General features: G+C 60.9%; 2 protein-coding genes across 2 annotated transcripts in view; both read left to right on the top strand.

The window, feature by feature from the left end:
- AFAP1L1 (actin filament associated protein 1 like 1) overlaps positions 1-19486 on the top strand; it is a gene marked incomplete at both ends in the record, with an annotated part of 22584 nt that extends 3098 nt beyond the window's left edge. The window contains 18 exons of the mRNA XM_082006455.1: positions 11105-11233; positions 11809-11892; positions 12259-12356; positions 12520-12631; positions 13024-13122; positions 13665-13876; positions 14239-14418; positions 15147-15233; positions 15532-15625; positions 15772-15924; positions 16366-16577; positions 16999-17144; positions 17536-17614; positions 17748-17862; positions 18076-18240; positions 18498-18676; positions 18939-19067; positions 19463-19486. Of these exons, the coding sequence (XP_081862581.1) occupies positions 11105-11233; positions 11809-11892; positions 12259-12356; positions 12520-12631; positions 13024-13122; positions 13665-13876; positions 14239-14418; positions 15147-15233; positions 15532-15625; positions 15772-15924; positions 16366-16577; positions 16999-17144; positions 17536-17614; positions 17748-17862; positions 18076-18240; positions 18498-18676; positions 18939-19067; positions 19463-19486 (2297 nt within the window). The remainder of the gene's footprint in view (positions 1-11104; positions 11234-11808; positions 11893-12258; positions 12357-12519; positions 12632-13023; positions 13123-13664; positions 13877-14238; positions 14419-15146; positions 15234-15531; positions 15626-15771; positions 15925-16365; positions 16578-16998; positions 17145-17535; positions 17615-17747; positions 17863-18075; positions 18241-18497; positions 18677-18938; positions 19068-19462) is intronic.
- Positions 19487-21878: 2392 nt separating this feature from the next.
- Positions 21879-22493, top strand: part of GRPEL2 (GrpE like 2, mitochondrial) — a gene marked incomplete at both ends in the record, with an annotated part of 4976 nt that continues 4361 nt past the window's right edge. The window contains one exon of the mRNA XM_082005998.1: positions 21879-21937. Within this exon, the coding sequence (XP_081862124.1) occupies positions 21879-21937 (59 nt within the window). The remainder of the gene's footprint in view (positions 21938-22493) is intronic.

Raw genomic sequence — 22493 nt, 5'->3', positions numbered from 1 at the left:
GAACATACATGTCTTCCTGCACATAACGAACCTTAAAATTAACGGCACAGCTGTCGGTCCTGCAAAATACCTATTAAATGTCACTCTTCCAGGGCAGCAGCAGGACCGTTGGGTTGGAAACTTCCCAAGGAGCTGCGGGAGCCCTGCCCTGCTGCCACACAAACCAGGGGCTGGCATCCCCTGCCAGGGCGGCCACGGGATGAACGGAGCGGGTTCTGCCACCCGCGGGGAGGGCACCCAAGCAGCCAGCGACAGCCTGCCTTTCATCACGCTGCAGCGCTGGGAGCGGTGGCATTCAGGGAGCTCGGGTCCCTCTGCAGACGCTGCGCTGACGATCTGCAGCCTTCGCAGTGGGGAAGGATGAAAATAACTTCTTTGGCCCTCCCTCCCCCAGGCTCCCCTCACGGCATGACTGCTGCAGCCCCTTCCCTTTGTGCTCCTGATGCCTCCCATCGCATCAAAGGCAGGCTCTTTGGCAGGCAAGGGAAAACACTGACATTTCGTAACAGTTTGGAACGAAAACAGATCTTTGCTGCAAGGGGTTTCCATGCTCAAAAGAGTTTTGTTTTTGGTTTTTTTTGAAGTGGGTTTCATGTGCTTGTGATCATGGAAGTGATAGGAGGGAGCTCTGGGAGATGCTGGTATGCTCTGATTGCTGGCAATTAGCAGGAGGTGTGTAAGGAGCCTGAAGAATGGCTTTGGCTTTCTTCTGGGGTTTTTTTGAACATTAAACCCACCCAACTTGGTGATGGGGGAACAGCTCCTTTTTGGCTCCTTGTCCAGTGGGTTCAGGCTCCCATTTTCATGTGGTGCCACTGTCATCTTACGCTTTGGGAAACCGAGGTTGTAAAGGACAGAGCCAGGAATAGAAGTTACGTAGGAACAGGTTTGATAGCTGGCTTTTGTGTCCTGGAGTTAAAAGGAGATACAGTGAACCCATCCCGACACCAATGGAGCCATCAGCAGTAACCAGAGCAGTCTCATCTTCCCCTGTGCTCAAGCTTGTCAGCTTTCCCGCCCGGATAAACTGGCTTTCCTGCCCCTCCGCCCCTGCCCGCAGGGGTTAAGCGGGTAGGAAATGCTGTCGGCCGGTGGCCTTGCTGCTGCACCTGATGCTCCCGGCAGAGCTGGGCAAGGGAAGGAAACGGAAGGGCTGTTCTCAGCTGAGAAAATACGCTTATCCTGTCCTCTGGGGCAGCACGGCCCCAGCCCCCAAATGCAGAGACCCTCTGCTTGTCCTGCCTGCCCCAGCCCGGGAACATCACTTTCCTGCAGGGACAAGGCCACAGAGAGGGTCCCAGTCCCCCCGCTGGGCTGGGGGGACTCGTGCCTGGCACAGCTCCCGAGCTCCTGGGCATTGCTGGGGTCGGGGAAGGGATGCTAACACAGGAGGCCGGGTGCTGGGCGCTTGTCTCGCTCCACACCAACTGCGCAGGGGTATTTCCCCCAGAGGGGCTCTGTGGTTTCTCCTCCCACCACCTCTGAAAAGAGGGGTCCACATTGTGCAACGTGGCTGAAAGCATTTGGGAAAGCGGAGCTGGCTGGTGGCTGATCCACCAGCTCCTTCCTGCAAATCCTTCGCCCTCCCTGCCCACACCCTGCTAGGTGAGGGTCCCGTACCCTCCTCTGCTTCTGAGGGTCCAGGCACAACCGCTCGTATGACTCTTCCTCCTAGACAGATGTGTCGGCCCTGCTGGCCTCCCCGCGTCTCACTCCTGAGGGTGGGGTGTTGCATCCGAGATGTGTTGGATCTTGGCTTCAGGGACGAGGGATGTACGGGACATGGAGAGCAGCCTTTTGGGATGCAGAGAGCTTTCCATGCCCATCAGTGGGGCTGGGGTGTCCATTTTGGAAATTTTGGGGCTGGAGGACCCACCCAGCCCTGGATGGTAACGTGGCCGTGCCTGCCTGGGCGCAGGGCGGTGGGGAGGGCATGCCCATGGGAGAGCCGTCATCAGCAGCGGGGTGCTGAGTCAGCAGGTTTCCTGGCTGTTATTCCTGCTGTCCTGGAGGCTGAGGTTTGATGGAGACACGGGGCTACAGAGAGGCAAGAGCTTTCGGACCCCCAGCTCCGAGCTAGCTGCAGGCAGGAAGGTGTGACCTGGGGAGGCTTCCCGGTGCTCTGCCCATCGCAGCGTTGGGCAAATGGCTGTGGCACCAGTCCCGGGGCCTCTCCGGGTGTCGGGAAGGAACCTGGGCCAGCCTGCTACTCCCTGTGCTGTGGAATTTGTTTGGAAAAGGCTGATGCCAAAATTTTCGTTGGAGAAAATACAGTTTATTCTAGGTTCTGACTAATCCTAACATCTCCCTTCTGCCTGAAGCTTGTTTTTTATACATTACTCAGCAGGTCTCACCCCTGCCTGACTATTCCTTTAAAGGGCATCTCAAACCTCTCTTTTTTCATTCATTATTTAAACGTGTTCTCCATCCAGCAGCCTCCGAGCCCTGCCACCGGGCTGGCCAGGTGGAGCGTCCTGCGACGCGCCCGCCGAGGCTGGTGCCGAGTTTTGAAATGTCACCCGAAAGCGCTGAACCTGGTCCACCTGTATTTGCAGAGCTAATTGCATGGATTGGGCTGAGCCGTGGCTGGAAGCGACTTGTGCCGGGGGTTGGGAGCCCCCGGGGCTCAGGGGTCGGGGGCAGAGGGAGGGGGCTGCCTGTGCCCTGCCTGTGGGCACGAGCAGGGTCACTCAGCGGTATCTCACCTGGCTGCTTTTATTTGCTCGACTTCTCGCTGTGCTCAGCAGTAAGAGAGGGTGATCCAGAACCCCCCTTCCTCCTCTGGGGTGGGGGCAGCGGCAGCCCCTTCGGGTGAGGGGAATAAAGTTTGCTTTTGGTGAGCTAAAGCAAACCAGCAGTCTGCTCCGGGAGGCAGCGCAAGGGGTGCTGAGCCCTCAGCAGGGGGGGAGCAGCCCCGGCAGCCCCTGGAGAAGGACTCTTGCTGCAGCACGGGGCACTCGGACTGTGGTTATCTGCCTAGGTCGCGGGACATGTTTGTGGGTGATTTAATCAGCTTGTTAATTATTACCTGCACCGCTCCTGGAGCTGCTCTGCTTCAATGCAAGCTGCTGCGAGGAAGGACAAACCCTGGGGGTTTAATCCAGCAGCGATGCCAATTCAGAGGGCCTCGGCCCCCCCGATGCCCCGTGGCTCCGACGGGGGCTCCCTGGGGGGGTGACACCCCTCTGTGAGTCGCTGCCCAAGGGGACTGGGGTGCCAAGCGGGGCAGGCAGGGTGAGGATGCTGCAGACCTCGGGCAAGGCTCCAGCTCTGGGTGTGCGGTTGCTGCCGCTGCGGGGGACATCTTCCACCCGCAGCCATGCTCCGAGTGTGGGCATCGCCAGGAGGGCCTCGACCCCGCTGGGGGCTGCAGCAGAGCAGCACCCCTCCCTCTGGGCCAGGCTGCGGGGGGGTGCTGCCGGCACAGGGCTGGGTGGGAAGGGAACCGCCAGGATCCCCTTGTTTTCCAGTTTCTCCTGTATTCCAGTTGCATGGAGAAGAGGCTTGACTGGCCCCGCAGCACTGAGCGATGGTTTATGCAGTGTGCGACCTGGCAGGGGCGTGAACACTTTTTGTTCAATCTTTGCCCTGTGCAAGCTCTGTCGGCCTCTAATTACACTTCTCATTATTCAGGACTCCTGTTTTCACGTGATCTGAAACTTGTCTCTCCTCCAGAAACGAGTGCATCGGGATGGGGGTGTTTGGGGTCTCGCTGCTGCGGCCGGTTCCCTTGTGCTCACGCTCTTGGCACTGCCTGGGTAGCCGGGGCAGAGCCCTTGGGTGTGTGCCGCTGCTCCCCTTGCTCTTCTCTGCTTTTTGTGGCAAGGGCTTGGAGAAAATGCTGCGGCACAGGGGGCCAGGCTGAAGCAGGAGAGCTTGGGGAGAGCCTGGCTGCGAGGGCAGCTCTGCCCCAGGTTGGACCTTTTGCTGGGCCGCTCTCTGCCGGGGTGGGCGAGCGGCTGGGAGCAAGGCCATGCGATAAGGCTTTCTGCAGAGCTATTTATACTGGGGAGACAAGCCGCTGCTGGCAAAGACACTGGGACAGACGCAAGACCCTTCACAGAAGCGCTGCTGAAAGCAGCTGAGCTGGCCATGCTGCTGGGGCCGTGCTGGGAAAGGAATCCCCTCCCGAGCTGCTGTCGGCGTTGGGGTGTGCGTCTGGAGCAGAGGGGGAGAAAAGATGAAGGAGGCTCAGCAGACACAGTCGGGGCAGCCTTCTTGCTGTTTAACCTCTCTGGTTGCTCATCTTCTTCTTTCTCAGGGCTGGAGCAGGACGGAGGGGCCCTGCAAACCCCGCGGGCTCCTTTGTGTAAGGAGAGAAGCCAGCGGGCGACAGTGCCAGGAGGGAGAGCTAGCGGGCGACCTTCTGCCCTCTCGAGCAAGCAGGTTTCACGTTTGTCTCTCGGGATTGATTTTCCAAGGTTATCAGCTAAGGATATTAGTTACTCTAAGGTCATGATGATGAGATCCCCAGGAGATGTGTGTCCCTGCCCTGCCTGCTGCAGCCTGGCTCGGTGGGGTGTGCCATGGGGAGGCAGCAGGAGTTTGGGGGACGGGTCAAAGGGTTTAAGCTCACCTTGTGCTCTGCAACACTCAGGGATGCTGCGGTGTCTGAGGTGGGAGCCTCTGGGAGAGCACGAGCGGCTGCTGGGGTCCTGGGGCTAACGGCAAGGGGGTTAATCACAGCGAGGGGTGGGAAGAGGCACTGGCTGGGCAGCTGGAGAACCAGGGAGGGTGGGGGGCTCCCGGCCATGCAGGAGCCAGCCCCAAGCGCTCAGGCTCCTGCTGACATTGTTGGATGCCAAGTCGGAGGCGCTCCCCCCATCCGCCCCACTCAAGGGGCCCTTGTTCCCAGGGAGGAGATGATTCATGTGCATCGAGTGGCCCCGTAGCAAATCTTCCACTGTTACGGGATGTTGTCAGAGCTCAAATGTGATCATTAATGGTTGGCTTTTCTCTAAAAACCCTCTGGGCTGGAGCACGCCAAGTTGCTCCATAGCTGTACAGCCAGCCACACTGGAAGGAGGAGGTACTTGCCAGGCTGGCATTCCTGGCCCTGGCAGCCAATCCCAGTCATCCCAGTTTGCCCCACACCCAGCTGGTGATGGCTGGCCGGGAAGTTCCGCCTGGCTGGCAGGGATGCCGTCCTCGCCCCTGCTGCCTCGCGGGCGCTGAGCGCTGCCCTTCTCCGGCTCGCACCGGAGGAGCGGTGGCCGCAGGCAGGGTGCAGGCAGGCGGCAGTCTGTCCTCCTGTCTGCCTGCACAAAGGAGCAATTCTGGGAGCGCCGCACCCCCCCGCTTCCTCGCCGGCTGCGCGCCTGCCTCCTCCCCATCGGAAAGAAACCTCCTTGGGAATGGGAACGGGAGCAGGAATGGCCCCAGGAGCTCAGCAAAGAGCTCAGGAGGCCATGGCCTTCCTTAAGGAGCAGCAGCGGGGGAGAGCTGGCCCCGCTGGGGTGGGAAGCGGCGTGCTGGGGCTGGAGGGGGCTGTCAGCACCCACTTCGGGCATCACCGCGCCGGTGATGCCCACAGCCTGTGCTGGGGCAGGAGGAGGCTGGGGGCAGGCAGCGGGGCATGGAGGCACATCCCGCCACCGGGTGTCTCTTGCAGGTGGCCCAACATCAGCCCGTGGGGAGGGCAGAGCGGTTTGTGTGCCGCAGGCAGCTCCTCTGGGTCTGTTTGTCCCGCAGCGTGGGCGAGCTCCCTGCAGGGCTCCTCCCGGGGCTGGGCCATCTCCGCCGCTGTCACCAGCTGATGGGGTAGCCCCCGGCTGTGCCCCCTTCCCTGGCCCACGCCCCACCTATTTATGGCATCCCAGGAGCTATAAAGGTTTGTTTACTGCCGGTGGCGGCTCTAAGCAGCCCTGCGCAGGCAGGCAGCGCGTCCCGGGGCCCTGCCTGCGCCAACAGGAAGGATTTAGTTTTGCTTGGTTTTTATTTTAGTTACAAACAATGGCCGTCACTCCCAGCATCCGATTTCCCCCCAGGCCACCTCACCCCCAGCCTTCACCTGGCGCAGGAGGAAGCGTGGCCGGGGGCAGGCGGAGGACGGGAGAGCCACAGCCGTGGGGCTGCCGGCCCCTGGGCGGCTGCAGGACGGGGGTCCCCATGGACGTCCAGCTGCAGCAGCCTCACAGCGTCACACTGCTGGGAAACAGCATCTCCCCTCCCCAGGGCACTCTGTCGGGCTGTGGGTCCGCTTTGCTTGGGGTGACAACCCCGCCTGCATTGTCTTATCTCTCCCCCTGCAAAAGCTGGGTCTGTACACCAGGAAACTCCTGCCTTGGCTCGGCTGGAGCCTCTTCCTCCTCCTCCTCTTCCTCCTCTCTGCAGGTTGCTGGAGCAAGACCTGCTTTTTGCTCCTGTGACAACGCAGAGGCCGAGGAGGGGGAGATGGGCTCTGCAGCAGCAGGCTGCGCCCAGACCCTTATCTCCACACTGTGGAAGCAGGTCCCCAAGGAGAGAGTGCTTGTGGGGTCTAAAAATAGAGCTGGCCTGGGTGCAGGGAGGGGAGAGGCGGTGGGGTGCTGGAGGGGATGCAGCTCCTCTGCCAGCATCGTGCTTGGTGCTGCTTCCAGGCCAGCTTTAGCGGTGGCAAAGATACTGCCCAGTTGTCCTGAAGAGCAGCAGTGACCTGGTGCTGGTCCCCCGGCTCACCCTGTCCCGAAAGAGCTGCCCTGGGTCCCCCCAGCCCATCCAGCCCGAGTCAGATAATGCTAAAGCCATCTGCTGCTGCGGCTCCTGGCCTTCCCAGGCTCGGAGACCTCGCTGACATCTCCCCATCGCGCCGCGGTAGTGGGACAGCCTGCAAACATGGAGAGGAGAGGGTTTGCAGGAGGGGAGACTGGCGTTGCTCCCTGCCCGGGGATGCCTGCGTCCAAAGCCTGAGCCCAGCAAAGCGGTGCCATCCCACAGGATTTCGGTTGCAGGAAAAGCCCCAGAAGAAAGCAGCAGGTGGGAGCCATTTGTCAGCACCAGAGGCAGGCGCGAGGCCGGAGGTGTCCCACAAGCGAGGCGGTGGTCAGTCGGGTGGGGGATGCGGGGTCCCTTTTCATCTGCGTCACCTGCTCAGCGCCTGTGGCCGCTCTGATGTCATGCCGCCTTCCCCCCAGGAGCCCTTTGATGTCCTGCCGCCGCCTCCGTCCCCAGGCTCCGCGGTTTCATGCTGCGGTCGCCAGGGCCCGCAGGGGCAGGGTTGCGCACCGACACCAGCACCCACGCGCCCATCCCCGGCACAGGAGCCTTGTCCCCTGCCCACTGCGGCGTGGGCACGGACGCAGGCTGGTGCGGGGTCTGTGCTCAGTTCTGACAGCTATTGCAGAAGTAACGTGCCGGTCCTTGCTCGCCAAGTGACCTTGGGTCAGTCACATCGGCACCCACTGCCCTCCACGCTGCAACCCTGGAGCAATCTCCCCTTGCTTCCTGCAGCCACCCCATTAGCCTTATTAAGGCTGGGAGCCTAACGAGCATAGGAAATTAATTCCTTCCCTTCCTCCGCAACCCCGGGCAGAGGCTCGGCTCAGCAGGCTGTGCGCCCTCCTGGGATCACAGGCCTCTTTGACTGTCCCCTTGCCCCCCCGCCTTGTATTTTGGGGGATGTTTAACAAGGGAGACGGAGGGGACAGCTCAGCTGGGGGGGAAACAAAGGCTCCTTCAGCGCTCGCCCCGCACTGTGCTTCGTGCGTCCCGGCTCAGAGCTGGCGCTCGGGGCGTTGCTGATGAGCTCACCCGCCTGCCACGCCGGGCAACAAACCTCGCTTATCGGGCACTCTCGTTTCTTGTGCGCAGCGGGCTCTCCGCACCGCCCTTGCCGCGCACACCGACTGCTTTGTCATTGTGAACAGAAACCTGCTTGCCCTTTTGCCCTCAGCTGGTCTGTAGCCTGGACACAGGAGCCGGCGGCTGTGATGGGAGATGTCCTACACATGGCAGGGGACGGGGATGCTGTGAGCACCGTGGCCTGGGCTTCGGTGTGCTGTGGGAAGCTGATGTAGGACTGTGCGTGGTACCCATCCCCTCCGTGGGAGCTCATGGCCAGCTGAGAGCCTGCTGAGCTGGGGTGGCAGGAGGATGGGTGTCTCCCTGGGCGCTTGCAGGTGCTGAGTGGGCAGGGGGGCAACTTTTTGTCCCAGCTGATCCTTGCTAGTCCCCTGCCCCGCCAAGCCAAGGGAGGATGTTTCACCTGGCCTGGAGACCACCACCGCATCGCTGAGCAGCAACCTGTTCCCATCCTGCCTGTGCAGCACTCTGCAAACATCCCAGGGGGGATCTGTCCCTGCAGAGGGGGGGCGAGGAGGGGTTGATGGGAGCTACGCACTTACCCTTGCTCATCACACACATGAGGCTCTGGCATGGCTGGAGCAGGTCCCTGCCCCGGGCGGTGCATGCTGGAGGGGCTAGCAAGCAGAGCATCAGCAGGACCCAGGTCCTGTGGCTGCCTGTCTGCTGCGCGGTGTTTTTCCAGCTCAAGGAGCAGGAGTGCCACTCCGCCTGTGGTTGCCCTGTCCTCCCCAGGGGCTGGGGGATGCTGCCAGCTCCCCAGGCTTGCTTGCTCCTTCTGGACCTATGCTGAGGCTTCTCCCCCTGCCTGGGGGCTACCTGTCCCGGTTTGGCCTGCCCACAGGAGATGGATGCTGGCAAAACCACCCTTGCCGAAAGGACTGAGACTGCTGTTTAGCTTGGCGCTGGGGAGGGAGGAGGAAGCAGAAGGTCTGTGGAGATAGAAGCCCATCGGCCGGGGCAGCAGGAAGAGGCTTGTGAGCTGTATCCTGCCTCGTGTCCTGGGGAGGCGGCGATTTGGGGCTGGGCACACTGTCTTCTTGCCCGGGGGCTCATCTTGGCCAGGTGCTGGTCTGCGTCAACCTGCTCATGTTGGGCTCCCCTTCAGCTGAAAAGCTTTGAAACAACTGTTGGTTTTACTGCGCCGTCCCTGCTTCGGGCAGCAGTGCCAGCCTGCTTCCCGTTGGTCCCAGGGGACTCACTCTGTGCTCCAGGCCACGGCTTCTGCGGGTGGAAGACAGGCATCCAAAATCCTGGGTCAAACCTGAGGCAGCCCAGTTTTTGATGGGCCATGGGCAGAGTGGATGCAGTGTTTGGATAGGGCTCAGCGGAAGCTCGTTAAAAAACATGAGTAACGAGGATCCCACCAGCAGCACAGCATCCTGCCCTTCCTCTGGGAAATACACCCCACGCCAGCCCTCGCTGCCGCCCCGTGCTGCTCCGCTGGGGCCCTTCCCCTGGCAGAGCCCGAGGGGCAGCGGTGCGGACGGGTACAGCCCGGGCAGGATGTCCCCGATGCTCCGTGCTGCCGGGGCACCCTCTCTCCCCTCCTTGCAAACAATCCCCATCAGTCAGCACGTCCGAGCTGCCTCTGCAATCACCTCTGGCCTCTCCTCCTGTCCCTGGAGACCCAAAGCCAGCTGCACGCCTGCCCCAGCTGCGCTGCGATGACTTCCAGTTGCTGCTAAGAGAAGGGATCCTGCTCATGCTTGCACTGGAAGAAAAAGCGGCTTTTTTCCCCGCTCTCCGTAGCCTCCACAGCTGCGGGTTTGCTGGTGTCCCTGAGCTTGGCCTCTCCAATGCGGGCTGTCTCCCGCAGGCGCTGCATCCAGCAGGAGCTACCCTGGATGCCAGCGGAGCCAGGCAGGTGCGTGGTCCCGAGTAAAACGGGAGCTTGGCTTTGGATCCAGCTCAGTTTTGACTTATCCTGCTCGGAGGAGATAAGGTACAGGAAGAGACCTGGGATGAGGATGTCGGTGCACACGCAGAATTGGGAGTTTGGGAACTCATGAGCGATTTGGAGTCCAGAGCCCACCTTGTTCAAGTCCTTCGCATCCCTGGCCAACACTTTTTCCCAAAGCTGTCAGTCAGCTGCTGCCAGCACCATACATACTGCCTTTCAGTGATGAATTTTTGTTGTAGTCCTGCTCTGATATGCAAACACCCAAGTGTTTTCTGGAGCCTTGCTGCACAGGTAACCCCACAGCTGCAGTGTGCTCCTGCTTCATAAAAACTAGCCCATGAATCACCACGTCGAAGAGAAGACCCACACTTTTATGTGTTGTGCCTGCAATGGTGATTTGTGGCTAATTCTTTTCCTGCTTTTTGCTGGGCTCTCCCTGTCTCCCCCGCCTGGTTCTGTCTGCCAGGCTGGTGCTGCGGCGGCAGCCCAGGAGTGGAGGGTATTGGGATGCCACGCATGGGAAAGATGACAAGTGGTAGCTTCTGGTTCTAGCTTAGCCTCTTTGCCAAGACTTCAGCTGCTCTGACTCTCTTGGCCACTTCTGGGGCCGTGTATGTTGGACTGAGGCTCAGCTAACACAGACCCGGGTAGGGAGAGCCCCTCTTGTGCTGTAGCCCCCGTCCCCTCTCTGGGCACCTTTCAGGCACCTGTGTGTGGCAGGGACTGTCCCTTGGGGCAGGGACTCCATGTCTGGAGGGAAGAATGGGGTGGCCTTGGAGTGGTGTGGATGAGCTGGGGTGATACAGGGGAGGACTGACAGCAGGGCAGAGGAACTGCGAGTGATGAGTGTGGGGAGGAAGGCTCTAGCCTGTGTATGAGGACCTTGTGGAGGTGGCACTGAACTGGGAGGTCACAGGGTGGTCTGAGCACAGCAGGGGAATATCAATGTCCTCCAGTAGGCGAGGGGTGGGAGGACATCTCCCTCGGTGGCAGGTGGCTCTGGAGATGGCATCTGGGTTTCCTTTCCTTCCTTCCTTCCTTCTCTCCGTCACCACCCAGCACCCACCACAGTGAGGAGGCACCAGCAGCAATGATACACTGTCGGGCGGGCAGAGGTATAGTTTTATCTGCATGGAAAAATATGTGTGCTGAGCCCTTTGATAGTGGTCCAGTAGCCCTGCAGAGCTGGTGTTTCCGTTCATGGGCTGAGCAGGCTGCATTCCAGCATCTGTGTGCAGGTGGAAGAGCTTGTGCATGGAAGGAGCACGTGTGTGCTTAACAAACACCGCCTGAGCCATGCTGGGCCAGCTGGGAAAGACCCCCCATCCTGGGGTCTTCCACACGTTACAGGCCCTTCTGCCTCGTCTTAACCCCAGCACCCCAACAGCACCCTGGTTGATGGGCTTTTTCCTGCTCCCCCAGTGCTGGACCAGCTCCTGCCAGAGCTCAGCGTCTTGCTCAAGCTGCTGGACCACGAGTACCTGAGTGCCACCACGCAGGAGAAGAAGCTGGCTGTCTCCACCATCCTGCAGAAACTGCAGCCGCCCGCAGGTCTGTGTCCCGCTCCTGCGGTGTTCCGTGGCTGTCCCCAGGAGCAGTGGGTGTCCCCAGCAGCTGCTCCCGGCCAAAACCCCAGCAGGGTAGGGAAAACCATCTGCAGGGCAGGGCTGAGCTGCCTCCATGCCCAGCACCCAGCACCTGCTCAGCCCCCTCGGGGTGCTTTACTCCCCACTCTCGCTTCCCAGATTCTCCCTTCCCTGGGCGCAAGGGCTGGCGTCAGCCCTGCCACGGCTGCGGGGGGGCTGCTCCCTGCGGAAACCCAGCTCCAGAGAGGTTTTCCTGCCACCGGTTTCTGCTGAGCGCAGGGGTTTCCGCGGGAAGGCCGGGAGGGCTGTGCACCTGGGGCTTCGCAGCCTTCCCACCTTCCTGCCCTCCTGGCAGCGGGGGGGCAGCATCCCCGGGGGCTCCTCCGCTCCCTGGGCGCCTGCTCCAGAGAAGTGCCACATGGCACGATGGGGAGAGCTGGCCCATGTCCTTGGGTTGGTCTTTTCGGGGAGGAGGGGTGCCAGTGCTCACCCCGGCCACCTTGCCCACCCGCGGGCTGAGAGCATCCCCCTCGTTCCCAGGGAAGGACGTGGACTACATGTACGTCAACACGGCATCCCTGAGCAATGGCACCAGCTTCGTGGAGTCTCTTTTTGAGGAGTTTGGTAGGTGTGGCCAACCTGGAGTGAAGCCCTGGGGATCACGCTGGGTGGGTGCCATGCTGGCCCTGGGGTCCCCACTGACAGCAAGGGTGCCCTGGAGAATACGAGTGAAAGCTGCATCCTTGTGCCTGGGTGAGCACCGTCATCCCGGGCACTTGCTCTCACTCCCCTGTAGCTGCTGGGGGGCTGGCCGTGGGGGAATCCATGCACGCCCCAGCCCAGCTGCATTTTCCAGCAGTGCCCATCTCCCAGCACCTTCCTGGTGGAGGGCTGTGGGTGCTTGCCTTGAGGGTCCCCAGGAGGCATGGCTGGGGAGGCCAGCTCTGGGATTTCCTGCTCCCTTCACACTCTGCGCTTACCCCTGGGCAGACTGTGACCTGCGGGATCTCCAGGACATGCAGGAGGAAGAGGGGGACATCAGCAATGGTGTTGGCTTGGAGCTGGCGAGGAGCCAGATGGCAAAAACCGTAAGTCCCTGAATGCCCACTCACGAGGTCTGCTCTGCAACTGCATGGGGAGGTGGCGGTAGCCGGGGCTGGGACCCCTTCCCGTCCCTTGCCACCGCAGGAGCTGCTGGGATTCATGACCCTCCTCACTGCCTGGCTAATGCTGGTGGTGCTTCTGCCGTAGGTTCCTGTGGACCCTGCTCCGCCGCTGCCCACCACTCCCCCACCTGAGGATTACTATGAGGAAGCCCTGCCCCTGGGCCCCGGCAAGGCCCCCGAGTACATCACCTCCCGCAGTGAGTCCCGCTCCGCGCCGGGACGGCGGGAGGGTGGGGAGAGCCCCACAAGCTGCGCACTGCATCTCCCTGCCTGCCTGCCCTGGCAAAGCAGGCAGCCCTCGGCGGGTGTGGCAGCTCGTCGCAGGGAAGGAAACCGTCACTGCTCCCACCAGCATCGCTCCTGCCCTGCTTCCTTCCCGTCCCGCTGTGCCGTTATTGCACGGCGTTGTTTGCTCTGGCTCAGCTGGAAAGGGGCTGAAGGGGAGAGGCTGGAGCTGCAGGGGCACCGACGCTGCGGTGCCCTGGGAGGGTGTGCTTTGCTCTGTCCTGGCTCACAGGCTCGCTGCTTGGAGCATCCTCGGGCGTAAATCAGGTGTAACAGCCCCAGCTGCCCTCTGCTTCCTCCGCAGACAGCTCCAGCCCCCCCAACTCCATCGAGGATGGCTATTACGAGGATGCAGACAGCAACTACCCCGTCACCAGGATGAACGGGGAGCAAAAAAACTCCTGTAGGTATCCGAGTGCCCTCGCCAGGGCGGGGAGAGCTTCAGTAAAGTCCAGCCCCAAGATGGGGTCTCAAGCACTGGGCTGGGGGCCGGTGGGGTTGAGGCTGGAGGACCTCTCGCATGTCAGAGGCTGCTGGGCAAAGAGCAAGGAGGGTGAAGTGCTGTTTGTAATGCAAGCTAGAGCCCTTGTGCTGCGGAAGGGATGTAATCGATGCCATGTCTGTCACCATCATGGGGAAGGGGTGTCCCTGCCTGAGGCTTGCAAAGAGATAAGCCAGCCCAAGGGTTTGGAGAGATGCACCTGGGACTGGTGTTTGGCCCGTGAGCATCCTACCTGGTTTGGAAGGGAAATGGAGATGACTGCGGTCAAAATGCTCCTGTTTTCAGAGGATGATGAGGATGACATGGAGTCTGTCCATCCTGGCACCTGGGCCAGGGTCTGTGCTGGAGCCTGCCGGGCACGGGGAGCCCTGGCAGTGTGCGAGCATGCCTGGCAGGCAGGGCCCCGGGGTGCCATTCGGGGTGACTCACCTGCTTCCTTCCAGACAACGACTCGGATGCGATGAGCAGCTCTTACGAGTCGTATGACGAGGAGGAGGAGGAGGGAAAGGGCCAGCAGCTGACACACCAGTGGCCATCGGAAGAAGCCTCCATGAACCTGGTGAAGGATTGCAGGATTTGTGCTTTCCTGTTGCGCAAGAAGCGCTTCGGCCAGTGGGCCAAGCAGCTCACCATCATACGGGACAACAAACTGCTGGTGAGCCCAGAGCTGGTGGGGGACAGAAACAGGCTGGTGGGTTATGAGAGTGGTTGGGTCCAAGATGAAAAAAATAGCACTATCCAAGCCAAGACCCTGCCCCAAGGCTGCCACTGCCCCACAGCACGTGCAGAGGCTGCCCTCGCTTCCCTTGCAAGCAAACAGAGGGCTCCCCTTTTCTGGGACCCCATGGAGTGAGAGGGCACCCCACAGGCCTCTGCCACTGAGGCTGTTGCACAGACTGAGCCACCTCTGTCTGTGCCACCTGAGAGGACCCTGAGAGGGACTGTGCCCAGCACAGCACAGCAGCAGGACAGGCAGGTTTCGGGCGAGCCCTGAGCAGTTCCCTTTGCTTCCCCTAGTGCTACAAAAGCTCCAAGGACCGGCAGCCTCACGTGGAGGTGCCTCTGGGCACCTGCAATGTCATCTATGTCCCCAAGGACGGGCGGCGCAAGAAGCACGAGCTGCGGTTCTCGCTGCCTGGGGCTGAGGCGCTGGTGCTGGCTGTGCAGAGCAAGGAACAGGCTGAGGAGTGGCTGAAGGTACCGTGGCTGCTCCCTGCTTTGCCCGGAGGGCTGCAGACCCTCCTTGGCCTCCTCCCTGGCTGAGGCGGGGAGAGGGCTGCCCTGGGAAGGGTCTTGCCCCCCTGGAAGGGGGCTTTGCTCCCATCTCTTATCGGTTGGAGGGGGCTGGCCAGCCACTTCCCAGGACATAGGCGTCTCTGGTGCTGATAGTCCCCGCGGGGTGGGGATGTTTGCTCTCCCCCTCCTCTTCCCCATGGCCCTTTCCTGCCTTTGTTCAGAGGTGGTAGGCAGGAGTGGCAGGGAAGGGGCTGTGGGTGGGAAAGGAGCCTCTGCGCACACTGCAAACCCTACTGTTTGACCACACATGGGCAAACGGGGTCATTTTATGTGGCCTGGGCAAGCCATGTGGTGCCTGCCTGTAAAACGGGGGGTCATGAGGTGTCCTGTGCTGGCAGGATGATTGAGCGGCTTGGCACCCAAGTCCCTCACCTCTGAGATTTCCAAAATCTCTTGACGAAATCTGCAAAGCTGGTTGCAGTTTTGAAGGGGTCAAAGTGTGTGCAATGCCCCAGGCAAGCCGGGCTTGTGCCCCGAGCAGGGCTCGCTGTCCTGTCCTGCAGAGACCAGGACCTCTCTCCCTGTGGTTCAGCCTGGCTTTGGCAGCAAGACAGGAGTGTGCTGAGCCAGGGAAGGTAGCCCTGGCCCGAGGGTCCATTTTGAGTGGCTGCTGGGGGCTATCTCCGCAGGTGATAAAGGAAGCAAGCAGTCCGGCAGCGGGCGGGATGGAAGCCCCCACCTCCCCAGTGATGCCGTGCAAGATGGATCTGGATAAGGTGACAGTTTCTAACCACACTGCTGAGGTGCTGCGTGGGGCTTCTGCAGCCGACCCTGGGAAACGGGGCACTGGGGGGCACCGAGCTCCTGGTGCTGCGAAGGGAGCCCTTCCCACCCTTGCAGCAGGTCTGCAGGGCTTCTGGGGCTCCTTGCTGCTGGGCAAGGGGAGCGCGGCTCCCCTGGCACCGGGGGACGTCCCAGCCCCGCGCGGAGCGACGAGGGCCTGACAGCAGCCATCGCGGGGCGCTGGGCAGGGGGACGCTGCTGACAGAGCACCCATCCCACTCCCTCCCGCAGCGGCTGTCGCAGGAGAAGCACACCTCGGACTCGGACAGCGTGGCGACGGGCGAGACCGGCTCCCCCGCAGCCCGCAGAGAGCCCAGCGAGCACGGTACGGCCCCTGCCCCCAGCCAGGCGGGCTGTCCCCAGCCGTCAGAGCCGGCTGTGTGCACCACCGCTGGGGACCATCCTCTCCTGGTGAGGGGGGGATGCCATGACACATGCTGGAGGCACATAGCTACCCTGTTCTCCTTCCAGGGAAATGCAAAAAAAGTGGCTTGGCTGACCTGAAGGGATCAATGAGCCGGGCAGCAGGGAAGAAGATCACCAGGATCATCAGCTTCTCCAAGAAGAAGCCTTCCCCCGAGGACACGCAGACATCCTCCACCGAGGAGGACATACCCTGCTGCGGTTCGTGCTGGCTGGGCGCAGAGTTGGGGCTCAGCTTGTGAGGGGCCAGGAGGGCTGGGGAGCTGGCATCCTTCCCCCCGGCCTGGCCCTGTGGGGGGTAAGGGGCAGCAAGGTGGGGGCAATCTCTCTGAATTGATGGAGAGCTGTGACTCTCCCTTGGGATACGAAATGGTGCCTGGTCCTGGCTCTGCAAGTGCCCGTGGTGTGTGGGGAAGGGGCAAGGGGTCAACTGTGTCCCAGAAAACAGGCTCAGGTAACTGCGTGGCACTGAGCTGGCACCTCACCTGGGCCCAGGGTGTCCCAGCTGGCTCTCTGTGGGGAAACTGAGGCACAGAAGGACCAAACAACCATAATCTCTGAGCAGCCACGTCTCATTAAAGCCTGCCCGAGGTCCGGCCGAGCAGGTGCTGAGACCCTTCCCTCGGCCCTGCCGCCCCCCAGGCTACCTCAGCGTCCTGGTTAACCAGTGCTGGAAGGAGCGCTGGTGTCGCCTGAAGGGCAACACCCTCTACTTCCACAAGGACCGCTCCGACCTGCGGACCCACGTGAACGCCATCGTCCTCCGGGGCTGCGAGGTGGTCCCGGGGCTGGGCCCCAAACACCCCTTCGCCTTCCGCATCCTTCGCAAGGGGCAGGAGGTGGCAGCACTGGAGGTGAGCGGGCAGTGGAGCGGGCAGGCTGCGCCGGTGTGTGAGGAGGTGGTTGCCAAGCTGGGGGAGCATCTCCTGTGATGATCGAGTGCAAGCAGTGCCCTGTTTTCCCCTCCCCTGCACGTTAAGGAAGCCCAGGGCAGCGTTTGGGTGAGCCGGGGGCAGCCGCGCAGGCATTTGCAGGCTGGAGGCAGGGAGGAGGCTGGCAGGGCTGAAGCGGGCAGGTTGTAGGGGCTGGCTGGGGGTTTGGGACTGGTACCTCCCGCATGTGCCTGTGTGCTTTCTCTTGGGCTCTCCTAAATCTTGCACATACACTTCATGTCGGAGGGCCCTTCTCCACAGCGGGGCTTTGCGTCAGGAGGCAGGAGCAAGGGTAGGGGGTTGGGAGCTGGGCACGCACCCCAGCCCTTCCTCTCTCCTGCAGGCAAGCTGCTCCGAAGACCTGGGCCGCTGGTTGGGTCTCCTCTTGGTGGAGACGGGCTCGCAGACGGCACCGGAGGCCTTGCACTACGACTACGTGGACGTGGAGACGATTGCCAACATAGTGACGGCTGTGAGGCACTCCTACCTGTAAGGCTGCCCTCCCAGGCAGGACAGGGGCCATGCTGGGGGCAGAGCATTGGGCTGAGGATGGTGGTCCCTGGCCCTGTGGGCTTCCTAGAAAAGGCACAGGCTGGGACATGGTTTGTGCTGTGATCTCAGGGAGAGCTGGTGTCCCAGGGGCTGCTGGTTCCCAAAGCAGGGCAGTTTCCCTTGGGCAGGATGGAAAGTGGAAGGTGTCTCATCAACGCTGATGAAGGACTTAAGGGATACACATGGTAGGGTAGGGTAGGGTGGGGTGCGGTAGACTGCTTGAGAGTGAAGCTGGGAGAGCAATGCAGGAAGCCCTGTGAGATGGAAGGCCTTACTGGGGGCTGGCAGGGATGTCCTGAAAAGGAAGACCCTGTCCCTCCTCCTGCAGGTGGGCCAGCTCCTCTCAGGACCACCGGCCAGACTCCTCCCGTGTGGTGTATGATGACGTCCCCTACGAGAAGGTTCAGGTGAGCATGGCTCAGGGGCTCAGCCTCTCCCACCACTGTGGCTGGGTTACAGAAGATGCCCTGGGGAGCCTTCGCCAGGCTGCGATGGCCCCACGGGTGTTTCAGCACGCTCTCCCTCCCATCCCCGCTGCAGGCCGAGGAGGAGCCGGGGCGGCCGGCAGGAGCCCAGGTGAAGCGCCATGCCTCCTCCTGCAGCGAGAAGTCACGGCAGGTGGATCCACAAGTCAAAGTGAAGAGGCACGCGTCGAGTAAGTGGGGGTCCTTGTCCTCAAATCTCCATGCGGGGGCCCCGGACAGCGCAGGAGGATGCCGTTTCCCCAAGGGGGGCTGCAGCCAGGCTGGGGCTGGCTGGCTCCAGAACACGGGTGATGGGTTGTGCTGCGCCAGCTCAGCTGGACTGTGGGTGGCATTGGTGCAGCTGGGGCCAGAGCCTTCATGATGGGCTCTCCTTGGGCACACAGATGCCAACCAGTACAGGTACGGGAAGAACCGGGCCGAGGAGGATGCCAGGCGATTTCTGACAGAGAAGGAGAAGCTGGAGAAGGAGAAAGCATCGATCCGCAGCGAGCTGTTGTTGCTGCGGAAAGAGAAGCGAGAGCTGCGGGAAGCCATGAAGGGGAGCACAGGTAGGTTGGTGCCATCTGAGCGCTGCGGCGGGGTATGCTCGATGGTGCTTGCGTACGGGGGGAAGGCGGCAGAGCTGGGATGGCATGGGGATGCTGAGCTGACGGTGGCATTGTGGCTGTGAGCAGAGCTGGCAGCAGCGCGCTGCCGGGCTGGCAGCCCCATCTAGCGTCCCTGTCCAGGAGGATGGGTGGCTTCTCCGTCCCTGCAGCCTTGTCCTCGGGTAAAGATGCTGAGCTGGGCACACTTGTGCAAACAGGGTCAAAGCTGCAGGACCTGGAGCAGCAGGTGGCGGTGCTGGAGGAGCAGTGCCGGCAGAAGGAGGAGCACCGTGTTGACCTAGAGCTCAAGCTGACCGAAGTGAAGGAGCGGCTGAAGCAGTCGCTGGCAGGAGGGCCAGCCCTGGGGCTGGCTGTGACCAGCAAGGCTGAGAACGAGGTACGCACCATTTCTTCCTCACTCTTGTAGCTCCAGCTTCCCCCAGCAGTGGTGCTCCGGGAGGTGAGCGGAGCAGCACATGGGGCAGAGGGGACATCCCTGCTGCTTTGTCCCATTGTAGATAGAGGTGGGAAGCAAAGTGTCAACTACGTTTGGCCACATCAGCTTTGACCTCAAGACAGTTTGTGCTTTTTTCCCCCTGGCTGTCCCTGCTCCCTGGGTCTCCTAAATCCTCCTTCTTCTTGCTTCCCCCTTTCCACAGGAAGCTACAAACAAGCCAAACGGGAGCCCCCCTGAGCATCTGGTCCCAGTTAACTGTGCAGCCGAACTGAGGAAGAGAAGTCCCTCCATCCTCCCTGCCAACAAGGGAAACGTGCTGCGGAAGGCCAAGGTCCTGCTTTGCTCCCCCTCTCCTCCCCAGCCCCACAGGAAATCTCATTCTTCATCCCACACCCCTTGCTTGACCATGAAATCTGGGGACCCGGTGTGCTCCCTACCCCAAAAACAAGGAGTACTGCCAGGGTCCCCTGCAACCAGGCTGGCCCAGCTCAGCGGCACTTGCTGCTGGCATGAGCCCGGCTTGCAGGGAGATGTGGGACATGCAGGGCTAGGTGGGCAGAGGGGAGCGCATCGCCTCTATGATGAGCAGGAAAGCAGTGACTCCAGGCTTTGAAGATGCTGGGGTGGTCCAAAGCCCCCCACTAGGGAGGGATGCCCTCAAAAGGCTCAGTGCTCACTTCTCCAGCCATGTCTCCTCATCCCCTGCTTTTTTTCCTTTCTCTGCAGGAATGGGAAAAGAAGCAGACTTAAGCCGGGCTGCGGGAACGCCTGCTGAGCCCCCACCAGACACTGGGGCTCACGGAGGAGCTACAAGCCCCCTTTCTCCGAGGCACCGGGAGGGTGCTGGGAAGGCATGGAGGGAGAGACGCCCTCCCATGCCCCGCCACTGTGGCACCGTCTGCCTCGTGGGCAGCACTATAAACCATGGGGAAGGGGGCGGGAGGGGGGATTTGGGCGGCGGGTGGGGAAGGGGAGTCTGTGGATCAGGGTCACATACTGCTGGGAAACCCATCTCTGGGGGAGCACCACTCGGGCCGGGCGTTCAATACAAAGTGTATGTGCCCGTGGTGGTGCTGAAGAAAGGAGGGGAGAGCTTGGGGGCTGGCAGCCGGCGCTGCTCGGCAGGTGCTCCGATTTATCAGGATCAGCATGGGCCACCCTGGGGACACTGGAAGCCAAGCTAGCACTTTCCAAAGTGACCATGGACTTGTTGGGGATATTTGGCTGCCTCAATGGTGGGGTTCATGAGCTGCTCAGGACTGAACACTTCGGAGACACCGATCACTTGCCCTGCTCCCAGCTCCACAGCATCTCATCTCAGGGTTCCTCATGTCTCAAGCTCGCTGTGCCTCAACCAAGTGCCCTTGTCCAATATTTCCTTCTTGTCCTGCAGGCAGTAAGGGTGAGGGCACACTGGCTTCCCTTGGGAATGAACAAAGCTCAGGTGTCAGCATTTGAAAGCAAATTAACCAAGGACACCTTTCAGCCTTGCTAAACAGCTTAGAAGTTCTGCAGAGGGCTGAGGCTGGAGGCAGCCCAGCTCTCTCTGCCCTAACCCCGTGCCAGCTTTTGGGGGGCAGGGAAAGGGACAGGGTTGTCTCCTTGCCAACATTCCCAACATTGCTGCTGCAGTCAGACACGGTTTGCCAAGGCATGTGGTCAAAATGGAGTGAAGGGAAGTTTACAAATTTAAAAAAAAGGTGCTTTCAAATGAGGGGACTGGAACAGAAAAGAGAAATAGAGGAAGGTCATTTAGCACAGGCAGAAACAAGGGACAGGAAAAAAAAGGAAAGGCCCAGGCTTTTGTGCTGGGAACAAGGGGGCAGGCCTGTCGCCCACTCATAGTAATGACTGCCACAATTAACCTTTGGAGCTCCCTCTTTCAAAGCCCTCTTGTTAGTAACTAGATAAGCAGCTTTTAATAAAAATGCTGGCACTGGTCTGCCCTTTCCCCTGGCTGTAGGGAGCACGGTGGGTAAATTACTCTTGCTCGTAGTGAAACGGGCCAGGATGGGTCTGGGGTGGGCTTGGCATCCCTGCGGCAGCGCCTGCCAGGGCGAGCAGGCTGGGTCAATCCTGTACGCCGGGTTAGTTAGCCCAGAGCCATGAGCTTAGCTGCCTGCTGCCCAGGCTGGAGGGGCTCCCCATCTCCCTGGGATGAGATGCAGGAAAGCCCCACTCCTGATGGTGCTCGTCCTCTTCTTGGCAGCAGCTTCCTTGTGCTGGTTGTCACTGCTCCTGACCCCTCTGGGACCTGGAGCTACACTGGAGGTACTCTCACTTCAGAGAAGGATAAAAACCCTCTCCTCAAAGCATCACCTCTCCTGCTAAAGAAATGAGGAGCCTGTGCCCGCCATGAAGAGCAAAGGAGCTGGACCACCACAGCTTGTGAAAGCATGTTGCAGAATCCAAACAGTTTGGGTTGGACCAAACCTTAAAGCCCATCTAGTTCCAACCCCCAGCCATGGGCAGGGACACCTTCCACTAGACCAGGTTGCTCAAAGCCCCATCCAACCTGGCCTTGAACACTTACAGGGATGGCGCATCCACAGCTTCTCCAGGCAACCTGTTCCAGTGCCTCACCACCCTCACAGCAAAGAGTTTCTTTCCGGTACCTAACCAAAATCCACCCTCTTTCAGTTTAAAATCATCACCTCCCTGGTAAGAGTCCCTCCCCATCTTTCCTGCAGGTCCCCCATGGAAGTACTCCTCAGTTAAAAGGCACACTTGGCCAAGGTTTTGGGTGCTTTTTTAATGTTTATTCACCATGAGGTAAAAAACACCATTTCTTCCACCTCAGCTCAGCCTGCTGGCACAACCCGCAGTTTTTATTAAACAAGAGGTGAATCCTGTCGCGTTGTTACCCCACTAAGCTGCGCTGCCAGCGGCGGCAGGAGCAGTGTTTCAGGCTCGGGGTCTGCGGTGCGCAACCCGGGCCCGCTTGTCGCCTGCATAGCTGCCCGCAGCTGCGGGCCAAGGCCCCGCTGAGCCGCTTCCCGCGCAGCCGCAATGCCTGTCGGGACTCGTAGTCCGCGCGGGGGCTCCTGGGAGCTGTAGTTGGCGGGCGGCGCCGGCGCGTCGCTCCCTTCAGTCAGTCAGTCAGTCAGTCAGTCAGTCTATCTATCTGTCGGACTGCGGGGCGATGGCCGCTCGCTCCCTGCGGCGCTTCGGAACCGTCCTCGGCGCTCCGCGGCGCGGCAGGTACGTGAGGCAGGCTGTGTGGTCCCTCTCCCTCAGCCGTTAACCGTCGCCAACGGCTGCGGCGCTGACCCCTCCCCTCCTGTGGCGGGCTCGGTGCGAGACGTGGCAGCGCCCCGGGCCCGTACGGCGGCGGTGAGGCCCCGCGGCGGGGCCGGGCCCGGAGCGCCCGCGGGGTTGTGGGCCGGCACGGGGGCTCCACTGAAACCCCGGAGGTCTCCGCTTTACCCCTCGTGAGGAACGCGCTGCCGGTCCTTAGCTCCTCGGAAGGCCTAGAACAAAAAGTGGTTTTCAGTGAGTAAGCTCTTTCCTGGAAAAGCTGACATTTTGAGGCAAAATTCATTTTAATTTTTAGAGGAAGGCGTTTTTCTGGTCAGTAAGTCAGGTTGTGATGTTGTGTCCTGCCATTACACGAATCCATAGGTGATTTCTGCGTCTCTTCTTGCTCATCTGGACCATTTATCATAAACTATATGTTTAATGTGCTCCTCAGGTTTTATTTTTGGTCGTGATGCAGCACCTGTACTTTCAGCATGTTTTAGATGGTCGAGGGAAGAGT

Source organism: Phaethon aethereus (genome assembly GCF_964289735.1).
Source record: "Phaethon aethereus genome assembly, chromosome: 14".
NCBI lineage: Eukaryota > Metazoa > Chordata > Aves > Phaethontiformes > Phaethontidae > Phaethon > Phaethon aethereus.
The sequence above is the reverse complement of the archived record's forward strand: the minus strand, read 5'-3'. Positions and strand labels throughout refer to the sequence as shown.